Raw genomic sequence first — 13,358 nt, 5'->3', positions numbered from 1 at the left:
TGGTCCCTTGCACCTGGAGGTAACCAAATAAGATAACTAGAAGGAAGTCCAGAGTTTTAATCAAAAATAGTGCACCACAAATTAGTTCTCCAATTGTCTGTGTTCTATAATACAGTCCATATTTACAGCACAAAATGCAAGAAATAAAAATCCACTGGTAAATGGTCATAGGAAGGATTATATATACCCCAGGAACTTTGATACAAGGAAAAATACATTACTTGTTTTAATATATACCATAGGTTATTCTTGCTCTGACCATTAAAGAAGATTCAACATAGGAAAGCTAGCTCAGGGCCAATTAAGTATCTTAAGTTTCTATAATATCAGACTGAGGCTGTGGTTTTTAACCTGAGCTCTCTTAGTTGATCAGGGGACAGGGAACAAACTAGCCAAGAAGACTGCTCTCCTTCAGGTTCAACAGCAGCCCAGAGCAAGGTCAGGAACAACTCAAATCAGCTTCAAAGTCAGTCCTCAGTGTGCCGGTAGGCCATGGTGGACAACAGTAGGATGAGCATCCCAGAATACCTGAAAATCTTGGTTGCTATTCTTCTACAACAGAAAGGTAATTAACACCTAGACAGGGAGTATGATTCATTCCAGAAGACTTATAAAATTCCTTTCAACATTACTCTTACTAGCACAGGCCCAGTCCTAGAACCTCAGCAAGGGCAAAGTACTAGAGTGACTATTAAGATCGTACCATAAAGAAACATTAGGTCTAAAACTTCTAGCTTACATGTGTGTTGAATTTTCTTTAACAAGATGCATTTGATAAAGTGCTATTCAGCAATAATCGAGCCTTTTTGCAAGATTATTACTAAATTTGCCACTTAAGTTATGGAATTTTTATAAATACTTCAGGTTTTTTTTTTTTAAAAGCCAGACAAACTGCACATCCCATTTTTAATGTAGCTTTTGGTTAGTAACTAAGGGCAAAATTCTACTCCAACTTGAATGGCAGATCATAGCTTAATCTGTCCTCCCTGTCCAGGAAAGTTCACAGCATTCAAGCCACAACTGTCATGTGCAAGCTGAATTCTGCTTTTATATTAAAAAGGCAAACATTTTTATGATAGGAAAGAGCTAATAAGCCCCACCACTCTAAAATCTTAAGCTGCAGTCTTAGTTACAAGTAAATGCAAAGTCTGAAATAACCAATACTGTTTCAGAGAGAAGCAGATGTTAGCTATAAAAATCTGCTGTTAGCAAACTTGTAAAGGAATTTTTAAAAAAAATCAATGGTTTTATACTGACATTCTGTGCCCTTTGTATCACTAAAGGTTTTTTCCCTTTCAATAGGAATTGTAATTGTTTACAATAAACTGAAATTCAGCTTTAAAAAGTATTTAAAATGGTTTACTACCTTTTTCCAATACTAACAACCTACGCTATAGACTAGTACATTAGTTTAAAAGGTGACTGAGTAGTAGGTACTGTAATTAAGACCATTTTAAACGTTAATTTTCTTTAAGAAAAGTAAATATCAGACAACCTTAAAGTTGTGCTATCCCTCTGAAATTAAATAAATGTTATCTGCAGTTTTCAGAACAGCAGGTCAGGGTATTCACACTGTAAAATTTACACAGTGATACAAACAAATGCTAATAAGTTAGGTCAGTATAACAAGGCAACCCGTTGTTCGTGTTTTCCAAAAGGCTTTTTGAACTGTCAGGAATTGAACACGGTACGACAAGCAAACGCCCCTCCATTCCCACCTTCGTACAATGAGACCGGGTAGCTTTACAGTATGTACCAAGAGTTATGGAACTCTAGTATTTCATGGCAACAGAAGCTAGGATCCCACATGACGACAAATGTAGATATCAAAATCCTGAACTGCTGCCACCAGTGTTGAGTGAAATTAATGTAGTAAACCTTTGGTGCCAAGACACAGGATTCGAGCACAAGGAGATGACTGTTAAACAGATAACAGGCCATTGAGACAGAATCCACCCAGAGAGAAAATTTCAATTTGCAGTGAAGGATGCTGCTTGTACAGTATATTTGTGTAAACTGTGTCAAAATTCTGGTACAAAGTACTGCAATGACAGTGATTAAGGCACACCTCAAGAGGTGTGTCGTGTCCTTTTCACAGAAAAAAAGGAGGCTAGATGCTGATTGCTCATTTTCCAGCTCCCTTAAGACCATGCTGTCCTGGGGTTCGAGATGGATGGCCGGACACTGCCTTTGGGAGATGGCTTTGACCCAAACCACGACATCTGACATGGGAAAGCATAACACACATTAACCTAGACTCTTCTTTTAAATCATGGGGATTTAAGAGATATCAGCTCATGAAGGCAATCATGATTTGGTAAAAAAACCCCAACCATTTATACAGTAAGACACAGAAAAACACTGAGCTGCAAATATTTGCAGCCCCAATACATCAGAACTAAGAATCAAATTGAAATTGGTTTCGCTGCTTTTCACTGTCTAAATGGCACATCTTCCTTCTGCTTTCATAAGTTTAGCTGATTATAACAGGATTGTTAAACATTTTTAACTGCATGTTCCTTCATAAATTAAACTATATGATGTTAATCACAGAACCCTGAGTCAAGTCAAATGTAAACCTCGCCAATGCCCAGTGTAAAACAGTGTTCAGCTCCCCTCCTGTGCTCTACATGGTCAACTTAAACCGGTTGAATCAAGTGGAAAGAGGCTGAGACAGGAAGTGGGCGTGGGGGTAACGCCACATAGCACTTCACAAACATCCATGAGTAGAACTCCCTTGTGCTCCTATGAATATTCTCATTTTACATCAAGGGAAACAAAAGCAGGAATAGGTTATGCAACTTCCATGCATAGAGCAGACCAGTGGCAAAGGCTAGAGTAGAACCCAAGAATGCTGACTCAGCTCCCTGCTCTGAACACTTCAGCACTCCTCTGGGAGCCAGGATTAGAACTAATGAGCTAGTGGATTCCTACCCAATGCTGAGTCCACTAACCCACACAGCTGCCCTCTGTCCTGTGCTGGCCTTTGCTGTCATGCATTGCTTCCAGCAACACAACAGAAGACTTTATCACAGGGAGCAGAAGCAGCAAGAATAATCACGAATAACCATGTAATGCAAATTGCAGCTCACTGTGCCCTCAGGTACAGCGGCCAGTGATCACTACCACATGAGGAAAAAGAGCAGAGACTAACAAAAACAGATTAAACACAAGCCACCTATGGGGAGATGGCAGGCCACCTAAGTGAGATTCAGGCACAAAACAAGGAGCTGGCTGAGGCTTTGATAAGAAAACAAAAAATGACTAGTGCCTGCAAGAGAATGAAACGGCAAACCACCCGACAGATACATTGTTTAATCAACTTCTAGTTTATATGCTGTAACCAAGTTTGAATGTTTCTAAACACACTGGTCTGTGCTAACTGCATGAAAACAGCAACTGTCATTAGACACAGAAGCTAACATTTGCGAAATATGTTGCTTTATCCTGTTTATCACCTTCCAGGACCTGAAAATCCTCACTGTTCTGGCTCATAGGGGAGCACGCACACAAACACAAATCTTACCTTGTATTCCAATGTTTCTTTGAGCATATTTTCTTCCTCTTGTGAAAAGTTAAGTAACACAGATACAGCTTTAATTAGGTGGAACGCCTGAAAGAAAACAGTTTGTTCATACTTGGCAAAACTCCCAGGTCTCTTAAGTCCACTCAGACTATGGAGTAGCACTAAGGATCTGTGGTTTGGTCTGATGCCTCTCCTATTGCACTCACAGGTGTTGGCTGCCTCAGACATAAGGGACTCCCTTTCATTAAATCACTGGGGTGATTCACTTCTTGTGCATTTGGCAGGTAGATTTTCTTGATTCACAAGTCTCTGTTGTGATTTGCATAGTTTGAGGGACGTATTTAATTTGCCTAGTTATTTCAATGAAGAATGCCCTCGGTTCCTATGATAACGCGAAGTAGTTCCTAGGGTTAACCTGGCTGGTGAATAGGCAGAATGGAAAAACAAACAACAAATCATCTGGTAGCACTTAAAAGACTAAAAAAACATGTAGATGGGATCATGAGCTTTTGTGGGCACAGCCCACTTCTTCAGATGACTGGAGTGTTGGAAGTCCAGAACCTACCGAGTTCTGGATTTCCAACACTCCAGTCATCTGAAGAAGTGGGCTGTGCCCACAAAAGCTCATGATCCCATCTACATGTTTTTTTAGTCTTTAAAGTGCTACCCGACTATTTGTTGTTTTTCCTGTTACAGACTAACTCGGCTACCCCCTGAAACTTTTAAAAGGCAGAATGGAGACATACAATACCCTAATGTATCTTTAGTTTGACATGCACGTTCACGCCCCTAGTACCAATATTTTAAATGAAAACATCCTACCAAGGTCAACAGGACACCAGGGCTGTGTCTACATTGGCGCGATCTTGCGCAAAAGCGGCCACTTTTGCGCAAAAACTTGCTGCTTGTCTACACTGGCTGCGAGTTCTTGCGCAAGTACACTGACGTTCTAATATATGAAATCAGTGCTTCTTGCGCAAGAACTATGATGCTCCCACTCAGGAAGAAACCCTTTTGTGCAACTGTTCGTGCACAAGAGGCCAGTGTAGACAGGCAACATGAATTTCTTGCGCAAGAAAGCCCTATGGTTAAAATGGCCATCAGAGCTTTCTTGCACAAGAGAGCGTCTATACTGGCAAGGATGCTCTTGCGCAAAAGCACATGCCAGTGTAGACGCTCTCTTCTGGAAGAGTTTTCGCACAAGAACTCTTCTGCAAAAGAGTTCTTGCGCAAGATCATGTCAATGTAGATGTAGCCCAGATGCTTCAAATATTAATGCAGTTAAACATACAACACAGCAGTTGCAGTTCTCTTTCTAGACTGTAATTAGCTGGGAAAAGCATAACTGAGTGTGGCGTGTGCAAGAAAGAGGAAAGCTGTCAACCTGAGACACAGGAACAAGTCTTTACCTCAGATTCCCGGCAGGACATGAACTTTAGTACAACATGTTTAAGGTATTCAAAGTTGATCTCCCGTGAGTCATTTAAATCCGCATTGTTTGTGACGGTCATGGCAACATTAGGCACTTCAGAGTTTGGTTTCTCGCGGACTTCAGGGATCTCGTTGTCAGGCCTTATTTTCTGAAAAGGAAAAACTACCTTTTAGTACTGAGGAAAGGTGCTGTCCTGACAGCACTGGAGAGTGAAGTCCTCTCACCATAGGACAGGTACAGCCAGGCAGGAACACTGGAGCAAAAACTTCTCCTCACCTTACCCTGAAAGAGCGACAAAGAGGGAGAAAAGGATGGCTCTCTCGGTATCCATTAAATCCTTGGCGCCTCTGCTCAGACAGCACAGAAGCTGTTGGTGAATACATCACACAAGCCATGTCTGGAACTAAACCAAGGGGTGCTGCCTCTAATCTGAGCTGGATCTGCATGGGGGTATTGTAGAGGAGAGGCCTGAATATCCACTCCCACCAAAGCCTTCAAAGGCAGGTACGTCACAAATTTTAATACAAAGTCCGAGTTTGTCTAACGCTGAATGAGACAGGGCTCACTACTTCATTCTGTATCCCTTCCCTCCTATCTGGGATTGCAGGGAGAGTTTTTCCTGGAGCTGGACAGCAGTGCCACTGCCACACTGATCTCCAGAAACAGCAGAATAGCAACTAAAGCTCAATTCTTCCCTTTCCAAGCATCAGGGAATCCTCAATCACCCAGGAGCCAGGTCTTCTATAACCCACAGCAAAAATCAAGATGTGCCCAAATCCTCTTCTGCATCCTTCTATTCACTGAAGTGATGGCGAGGAAGAGTCAATGAAGAAATATCTCCTCCCTCTCGTTTGCTAGTGCAAGTTTCCAGAGATGAACAAAGGAAGCCGAGACTAATGCCAAGAGCAACGAGAAAACCCTAAGCCCTCACCTCTTAGGAACTGCAGTGAACTGATCATACCAGATACAGCTGCCATCCTGGATTTTCCATAGGTGCAAAAGAGATCAGGGCTGGTATAATTTTGTACTTATGCTGAAGTTACCAATTAATGAGGTGCTTACATTGTGATTAATGCCACTAAGGTCTGGAGCTTTTGTGGGATTAATGAATATTTATTTCCCCAGACTAGAGATTCGTTTTGCTGGGCACCCTTTAAACATACATGACGACAGTCCCTACCACAAAGGGTTTACAGTCCAGATTGCAGCCAGCTTTTAAAAACTGGCAGTGTAAATACCTTGTCAACATCAACTGGCTGGAAAGGCTAAAGACTTACCAGCTCTTTTTGCAGGGTCTTCTTGAGTTCTGTCATTCTTTGCTGCAACTGTTTTATCATCTACACACACAAAAGACAGAGAAATTGACATGAATAGCATGGAAGCTTTATATTTGGACATGCTCACACCTACAAGTTTCAAATGAAAAAAAACTCAACAATTGAAGTTCTAGCTAATGGGGCAAGCATTGAACCAAGTATTGGCTCTGGAGAGGGGTAATTGGATAAGCGTGAATGCTCTGTTCTTTCAGCCACACAGTGCTGCAGGCACAGGACGGGAGAGACTAGATGTTAAATCCCTGTTCAGATGAGTGACAGCATTAGAGAGAATATGAGGTTAACTAGAAAAAAAAAAAAAAAAAAGGGAACCAGGCTCTAATTTCTGTTCTGACAGAGTAGTTCTGTTGTTTATATGGCTACCTAAGTCTGCAGCGAGCTAAGCAATAATGGAGTATGGAGACAGGGCCTAGGCCTGGAATGATCCCCTTTAAGCCAGCGAGTCAATCCCCACTTTCAAGAACCATTCCTTCCTTAACGCATTCCCTTCAATAGAGGCTAAAAAAATAAAGCAACTTTGTCCTCTGCATATCCCGTGTTTCCAGCTCTGTATTCTAGCGGCGTCTTTCCATGGAAGGCTCTGCCTTGACATGTTTGTACAACACCAAACGTATTGATCCTCACCTAATAATGAGGCTTCTTAGAAGAAGCAGGTCTGAGGAAAGGGGAGAATAGTGAGCCCACAGTGTGGGAAGCTGTTTCTGAGGTAGGAGGGGACAGGAAATCCTTCGGCAGCAGCAAGTTTGGCAGGACAGTAAGCGCCTAGGATCACATATTCCATGTAGCTGATGTTTTGCAGGCCTGGTGGCCCTCTTGGACACACGGCGAGCTGCTTATTAGGAGTAACAGCCACCTGAGCCACAGGGGAAAATACCATTTCCACTGTATTGTGGTACCTTGTTTTTCTCAGAAATTTGCTGCTCCAAGTCTCTGTTGTCTTTCTGAAGTTGAATGATGTCTGCAGTAGCCACCTCTCCGTTCTGTTCCACCTCACTGGCTTCTGGGTCATGCAAGTGCTTATTCAAGGCTCTTGCTGCTTCTAATGCCAAAGTCTGAAAGGCAAAGAGCAAAGCAGATCTCAGAGACCACAACTTTGGCAGTCAGGTGCCACTGCCCAAAGACAACCCCACTGCTTTTAAATGGTAACTTTGGACAGGAGACAGACACTCACAAGGAGTCTGACTAGGGGTGCTGCTTTTCACAGGCCACTTACAAATGGAAGGGGATTGGGTTTTTCTAGGCCATGTGCCCAGTGACAAAGACAAGTCTGGTGGTTCAAGGCAGCAGACAGGGTGATCAGTCCAAAGCCTGTCATGTTCCACAGAGAGGGCACAGCAGGGGGAGCTGAAGTCTTGGCGTGTTTTGTTTTTCCTGACAAGACTGGAGGAAGCTGCCCTGCAGTTTTACTCACGTTTCTCCCACTGGCCATCAGGTGCTCCTGCTCTTGTATCTTCAAACTCAAAACACTGATCTGCTTTCCTGCTGCTTCCTCCCTCTCTGTGGCTTGGCTCTTGCATGCGTCCATGTCAGACTGCAACAGGTGCATCTGCAGCAGGAGCACTCCATGATCTGGGTCAGCACAGACATGGTTTGTGCCACAATTAAACAGCAGCTTTTCTAGTCAATCTCTTTACAAAAAGACCAAGCTGCGCCGAGGGCAACTGGGAGAGCGTCAGGCCTATTTCCACTCTCCAGCCATGCAGGAGGCAAATACAACAGACACTGCACAGCAATGCAAGCTGCCCCGGAGCTTCCAACAGGTGACTCCTAGTTACGGTGTAATTTGAAGGGGTAGGTGACACCACACTAGACCTCTAGCCAACGTTCCCTGTAAGCTGTGTGCTCAGGAGAAATTCAAATGCCGGTGCCCACAGCTAAGCTGGGTGTTTCTAGTGGTGGTGCACATTCACACAAGCTTCAATGTGCATAAAAATGTATTCCAGACGTGGATGGAAAAAGATTAGTGGGAACATGGTCTCTAGCATATCCTCCCCTTTGTCATCTCGTTAGGAAACGGAACAGCCCCAGACTTTTTAATCTCCCCTCATACGGAAGCTATTTGGTACCTCAAATCATATTGGATGCTCTTCTCTGCACCTTTTCCCATCAGAAATGTTAGCATTCTGATAAAGTACAGCCAAGCAAGCCCTGAGCTACAGAGACTTTACCAAGGGATGAGGAGACCCCTTTGGTCTAACCTTGACTGAGTTGGTTTAGCTCCTCCTCTTTTTTTAGAAGCACGTCAGTTTTTTCATTGATCAGCTGGTCCTTTTCCTTTATCAGCAAGATCAGGTCTGCAACCTTGAAACCAGACACGAGGAAGTAAAGAGGAGCAGTTAATACACAGAACCCACAAACACTCAAGTCTTTCCATGGCCTGGCTCAGGAGTAGGTAATTAAAAAACGGCTCCCCAGGGTCAGTCTCTGGTGGGCCGCTGCTATGTTTACTTGTGCCTCCCCAGGTATCAGGCGATGGCAGCTCTCACTGGCTGTGGATCGTTGCTTATGGCCAATAGGTGTGGCAGGAAGCAGCACAGACTGAGACCCCCCTTCCTGCTGTGAAGGGTGATCCACAGCCAGCAAGAGCTGTGATCACCCGATACCTCTATACTTACCTGCACCTCAGCAGGTGACAGTCTGCCAGGGACTAACCAGACTGGATCTGACCCACAGGCTGGAAGTTGCCCGTCCATGGCCTAGCCAAAAGGCTACAGGGTATCCCACCTCGGCCAGTGCTGGTCCCTCGTTAAGAGGTAGGGCTTGAAAGCAGGATGAGAACGTCAGTGAAAGATACTGCCCTGGGTCAACCCTGCATTGGAATTGCAACTGCTGGCCAGCAGATGGCAGCTATAAAATAGTTACCAATTAAAAACCGGACAGGACTGCAGCTGAAAGTGCTCTGCAGTGGGTGGACCGAGGCAGCAGGATGAAGACCCATCAGCAGCAGAGTGCCTTTCCAGTGATTTACTACAACAGGCGTCAGCTCGCTGGGCTGGCTGCTGAGCACCAGACGTTCGTTCAGTGACTGCTTGAGACGTATGTTGGGAGAAGCAGAGGGGGTTGCAGTTGCTGTAGCTGCTCAGTGGCTCTGTCTCTCCAAATACGATTTAAAAAACTGACAAAGTGTTCCAGGCCACAGAGAATGCAGATGAGAGGTTGGGGAGTACAGATTAGTTCACCGGGCTAATCGCTACCATGCCTAGCAAAGTAACACAACAAATGGCCAAAACAGATCAGAATTACGGAAGATCGCTTTGTCAGATGACAGGACGGTGATTCCAGCAAGCCAGGCCTTCTTTGCAAGGAGAGACCAGCTGTGAACGTGCAATACACACTGCTGGTTTTCAATCTTTATTAAGCTGCAGACACTCCCCATCCAGGCAAGGAAAAACGTTCGCTCTCTGTACGCGCACTTGGCTGACAGTCCCACAGGGCTGCACACTAACTCATGCAAAACCCTGTCTACCCGGATGTAGGGACACAGAACGCATCTCTCCCATCCAGAGCCAAGGCCTCCGACGTGACCCTGGAGACTACTGCTTAGCTGACAGCCCACATGGTTACCAGCAACAAAAAAGCACAAGCCTGTTGTCCAGTGACACTTTTGTAGAGAAAATGACTGGGGACTTCACAATGAATCCTTGAACACCAACTTGTCAGCGCACAGCAAGCAATTCTGGCATTAAGTTGGGACCCTTTCGAACCCCACACACTGTGATCCAGGAGAAAACACAACTGTAAGAAGCAGCTTGTGATGCTTATGGAAAATAGGCAACAGGATGGAGCAGCTTTGTCTTGGGTCCTCAGCCCATAAGCCACGTGTTCCTATCACTGGCACCTCACCCTCCTTCTCTTCAGCTGTTCATTACATCTACCTGCTGCATCCTACCTCAACCTCTGACCCTGCAAACACACACTCACATACCTAACGTGGAACATGCACAGTCCTACTGACGTCAGCGAAACCCGTCCCTTGGGTAAGATCACACAGCCACAAAAGCAGCACCAGGGAAGCGTTTCAATGGAAACTCTCGGGGACAGAGACTCTGCTGGAGGATTGGGGCCTAATCCCGATTTGGGCCCCTGGGTATTAGGATAATTATGAAGTCAGGGTCCAGACTGCTGTGTGGGGTAGAGCAAGACATTTACCTGCTGCTGTAATTCCGCCCTTTGTTTCTGTGCTTCTTCCAGGGCTTTGGCAATTCCAACACTGACTGTTTCTCTGCTGCTTAATTCCTTCTGCAAGCCAGCAATAATTCAATCATTACTTCGGGGAGAAAATTCAGTACGAAGCTTTCACAGGAACAAGACTAAGAGGCAGTAGTTTCCCAGTTCTAAGATCCTAACCCATTAACAAATGGGACGGATGGGTAATTAGCAAATAATCTCATCCCTCCTATCAGAATTCTTGCTAAATTAATGTTAATCTAAGACTGGCAGGAGCTGTTTTTACAAACCCAGGCAACTGCATTCAGCTGACCTCACATCTCACACTGTCTGGGTTTCTACTGAAGTAGTCAATCTTCACTGCAGCACTGTTGCCACATCCCACTCCGGAGGCAGCTGCATGTCAGTTGCAGGCGAGTGATCCCTACGCATTAGCTGCAGTGGGGTTTTTTAAACATATATGGCCGGCTCTGGCATCACTTTTGCACCGTGGGCAGGTGCACGTTTCCATCAATCTGACTACCACACCTGCCACTTCCACCTCTTTCCCATTTAAAAGAACCTAATAAGGATGTTTCAGGAGGAGCCTTCTTAGTCTATTTCAGTAGGGAGCAGGGAGTCCGGTGCCACCTTAAAGACGAACAAATTTATTAGGGCGCAAGCTCTCATGAGAGACCGCTCACTTCCTCAGATGCTTGAAGAGAAAGGCCCGAATACAGAGCTGGGAGTGTAGCACCAGCGCTAATCACATCAGAGTGGATGTGCCTCACCTCCAACAGCGATGAGAAGGTGAAAGTCCCTGAAGGGGAAGTTACTTACTGTAAGGAGAGAGCCATTCCCTGTCCATTCAAACCTCTTCGGCAGGTGTCAGATTTGCATGTAAATTGCAGCTCAGCAATTCGGCGTTGTAGTCTGGTTTTGAAGCTTTGTTGCCTACTGGCAACTTGCATGTCAGTAACCGTGTCCAGGGAGGGTCAAATGCCCCCCCCCCCCCCCCCGGCTTCTGTGTGTTTCTAGTCTTGAGGTCGGATTTGGGTCCACTTATTCTTGTGTGTTGAGCCAGTCCAGTCTGTCCAGTGTCCGTGGCAGAGGGGCACTGCTGGCAGATGTCACATGAGAGGATGGGCAGGTGAACAAGCCTTTGCTGGTCTAGCTGATGTGGTTAGCTTCAGTGACGATGTCACTAGGGTAGACGTGTGGACAGGTTATTGCAGGGACGGGTTCAACAGTTTCCATCCCAACATTCATCTCAGCCTGGACCAGGCCACACAAGAGTGCCACTGCCTGGACACTTCAGTGCAAATAAGCGATGGTCACAAATAAACTCTACACAGCTCTCGAGGTCTCGTCCGGTTCTAGGATTCTATACCAGGGCCTGTGCGCGGGGGAGAGGGGGCGGCACCTAGGAGATTTTGGTGTGCTTCAGCCCCACAGTGGGACGGGGGTGGGGGAGGGGGATCTGGAGCACCAGCATGGGCTTCCCAGTTCTGGGTAGGGCTCTGAGCCTCAGGGGCTGGATCCAGACAAGCTGGAGCCGCATCTGGCCCCCAAGCCTGAGGTTCTCCACCCCTGCTATACCTAGTGATTTCTGGACTTACCGACACTCCTCCAGCTTCATCCTGAACACATCACACCATCCATCGTCTACAGCAAGGGTGAGGAACCTCAGGCCTGGGGGCCAAAGCTCAGAGCATCCCCCCAGCATTGGGGAGCCTGCGCTGACACGCCAGCCCCCCTGCTGCTCCACTGCAGGGCTGGAGCATGCAAAATCCACCAGGCTGGCCCCCAGGCTCTGGTATAGAATCCTAGAAGAGGAAGGGACCTCGAGAGTCATTGCATCCAGTCCCGTCTTCACGGCAGGACCCAGCACCGTCTAGACCATCTCTGCCAGGTGTCTGTCCAAGCTGCTCTTCAATATCTCCAGTGATGGGGATTCCACAACCTCCCCAGGTAATTTATTCCAGTGTTTCACCACCCTGACAGTTAGGAAGTTTTTCCTAATGTCCAACCTAAACCTCCCTGGCTGCAGTTTAAGCCCATTGCTTCTTGTCCTGTCCTCAGAGGCCAAGGAGAACAATTTTTCTCCCTCCTCATGACACCCTTTTAGATACATAAAAGCTGCTAACATGTACCCTCTCAGTCTTCTCTTTTCTAAGCCCAATTCCTTCAGCCTTCCCTCATACCTCATGTTTTCTAGACCTTTAATCACATTTGTTTCTCTTCTCTGGACTTTCCCCAATTTCTCCTCATCTTCCCTGAAATGTGGTGCCCAGAACTGGACACAATACTCCAACTGAGGCCTAATCAGCGCAGAGTAGAGCGGGAGAATGACTTCTCAGGTCTTGCTCACAACACTTCTGTTAATGCAGCCCAGAATCATGGGTTTTTGTGGGTTTTTTAAACAGTGCCACACTGTTGACTCCTATTTAGCTTGTGGTCCTCTATGCCTCCTAGATCCCTTTCTGCAGGACTCCTTCCTAGACAGTCGCTCCCCATTCTGTAAGCAAAGGGAATGCGGGGAGTGTCCTCCTCCTCCTCAGTTAGGGGCCTCATCAGTGAGGGTTTGTTTGGGGTTTTTGCTTCTCACTTGTGTGTGGCCCCCAACTGATTTTAATGTGAGTCAGCAGCCCCCGACCCAAAAAAGGTTCCCCGCCCCTGGTCTATACACATGCCCTAAGATATCATCGCATTTGCTCCAATCCCTCAGACAGAGACAAACACCTACAGGACATAGGATCTCTATCAAGCATTCTTAAAAACACGATACTCACTTGGAGAAGTGAAGAAACAGATTAACAAAGCCAGGCAGGTACTCAGAGGTCACTTACTACAGGACAGACCCAACAAATAAAGCAATAGAACACCATTACTCACTGCCTACTGCCCCCAGGCTAAACCC

The 13,358-nt window shown here is 45.8% G+C and overlaps 1 protein-coding gene across 5 annotated transcripts in view; it reads right to left on the bottom strand.

Annotated features, from left to right (window-relative positions):
• Positions 1-13,358, bottom strand: part of GOLGA1 (golgin A1) — a 44,234-nt gene that overhangs the window by 10,484 nt on the left and 20,392 nt on the right. For 2 of the 5 annotated variants that reach the window (XM_075905689.1, XM_075905691.1), the window contains exons 17-24: positions 10,442-10,531; positions 8,491-8,593; positions 7,704-7,861; positions 7,189-7,344; positions 6,236-6,295; positions 4,936-5,106; positions 3,527-3,613; positions 43-2,222 (exon numbers count right to left, since the gene is read on the bottom strand). In XM_075905689.1, coding sequence (XP_075761804.1) covers positions 2,142-2,222; positions 3,527-3,613; positions 4,936-5,106; positions 6,236-6,295; positions 7,189-7,344; positions 7,704-7,861; positions 8,491-8,593; positions 10,442-10,531 — 906 coding nt within the window. In that variant the 3' untranslated portion in view covers positions 43-2,141. Of the gene's footprint in view, positions 1-42; positions 2,223-3,526; positions 3,614-4,935; positions 5,107-5,182; positions 5,241-6,235; positions 6,296-7,188; positions 7,345-7,703; positions 7,862-8,490; positions 8,594-10,441; positions 10,532-13,358 lie in introns of those variants that run through there. The other 3 variants (XM_075905693.1, XM_075905692.1, XM_075905694.1) reach the window with 2 other exon arrangements.

Source organism: Pelodiscus sinensis, chromosome 22 (assembly GCF_049634645.1).
Source record: "Pelodiscus sinensis isolate JC-2024 chromosome 22, ASM4963464v1, whole genome shotgun sequence".
NCBI lineage: Eukaryota > Metazoa > Chordata > Testudines > Trionychidae > Pelodiscus > Pelodiscus sinensis.
Note: the sequence above shows the minus strand (reverse complement) of the source record. Positions and strands in the feature narration are given on the sequence as shown.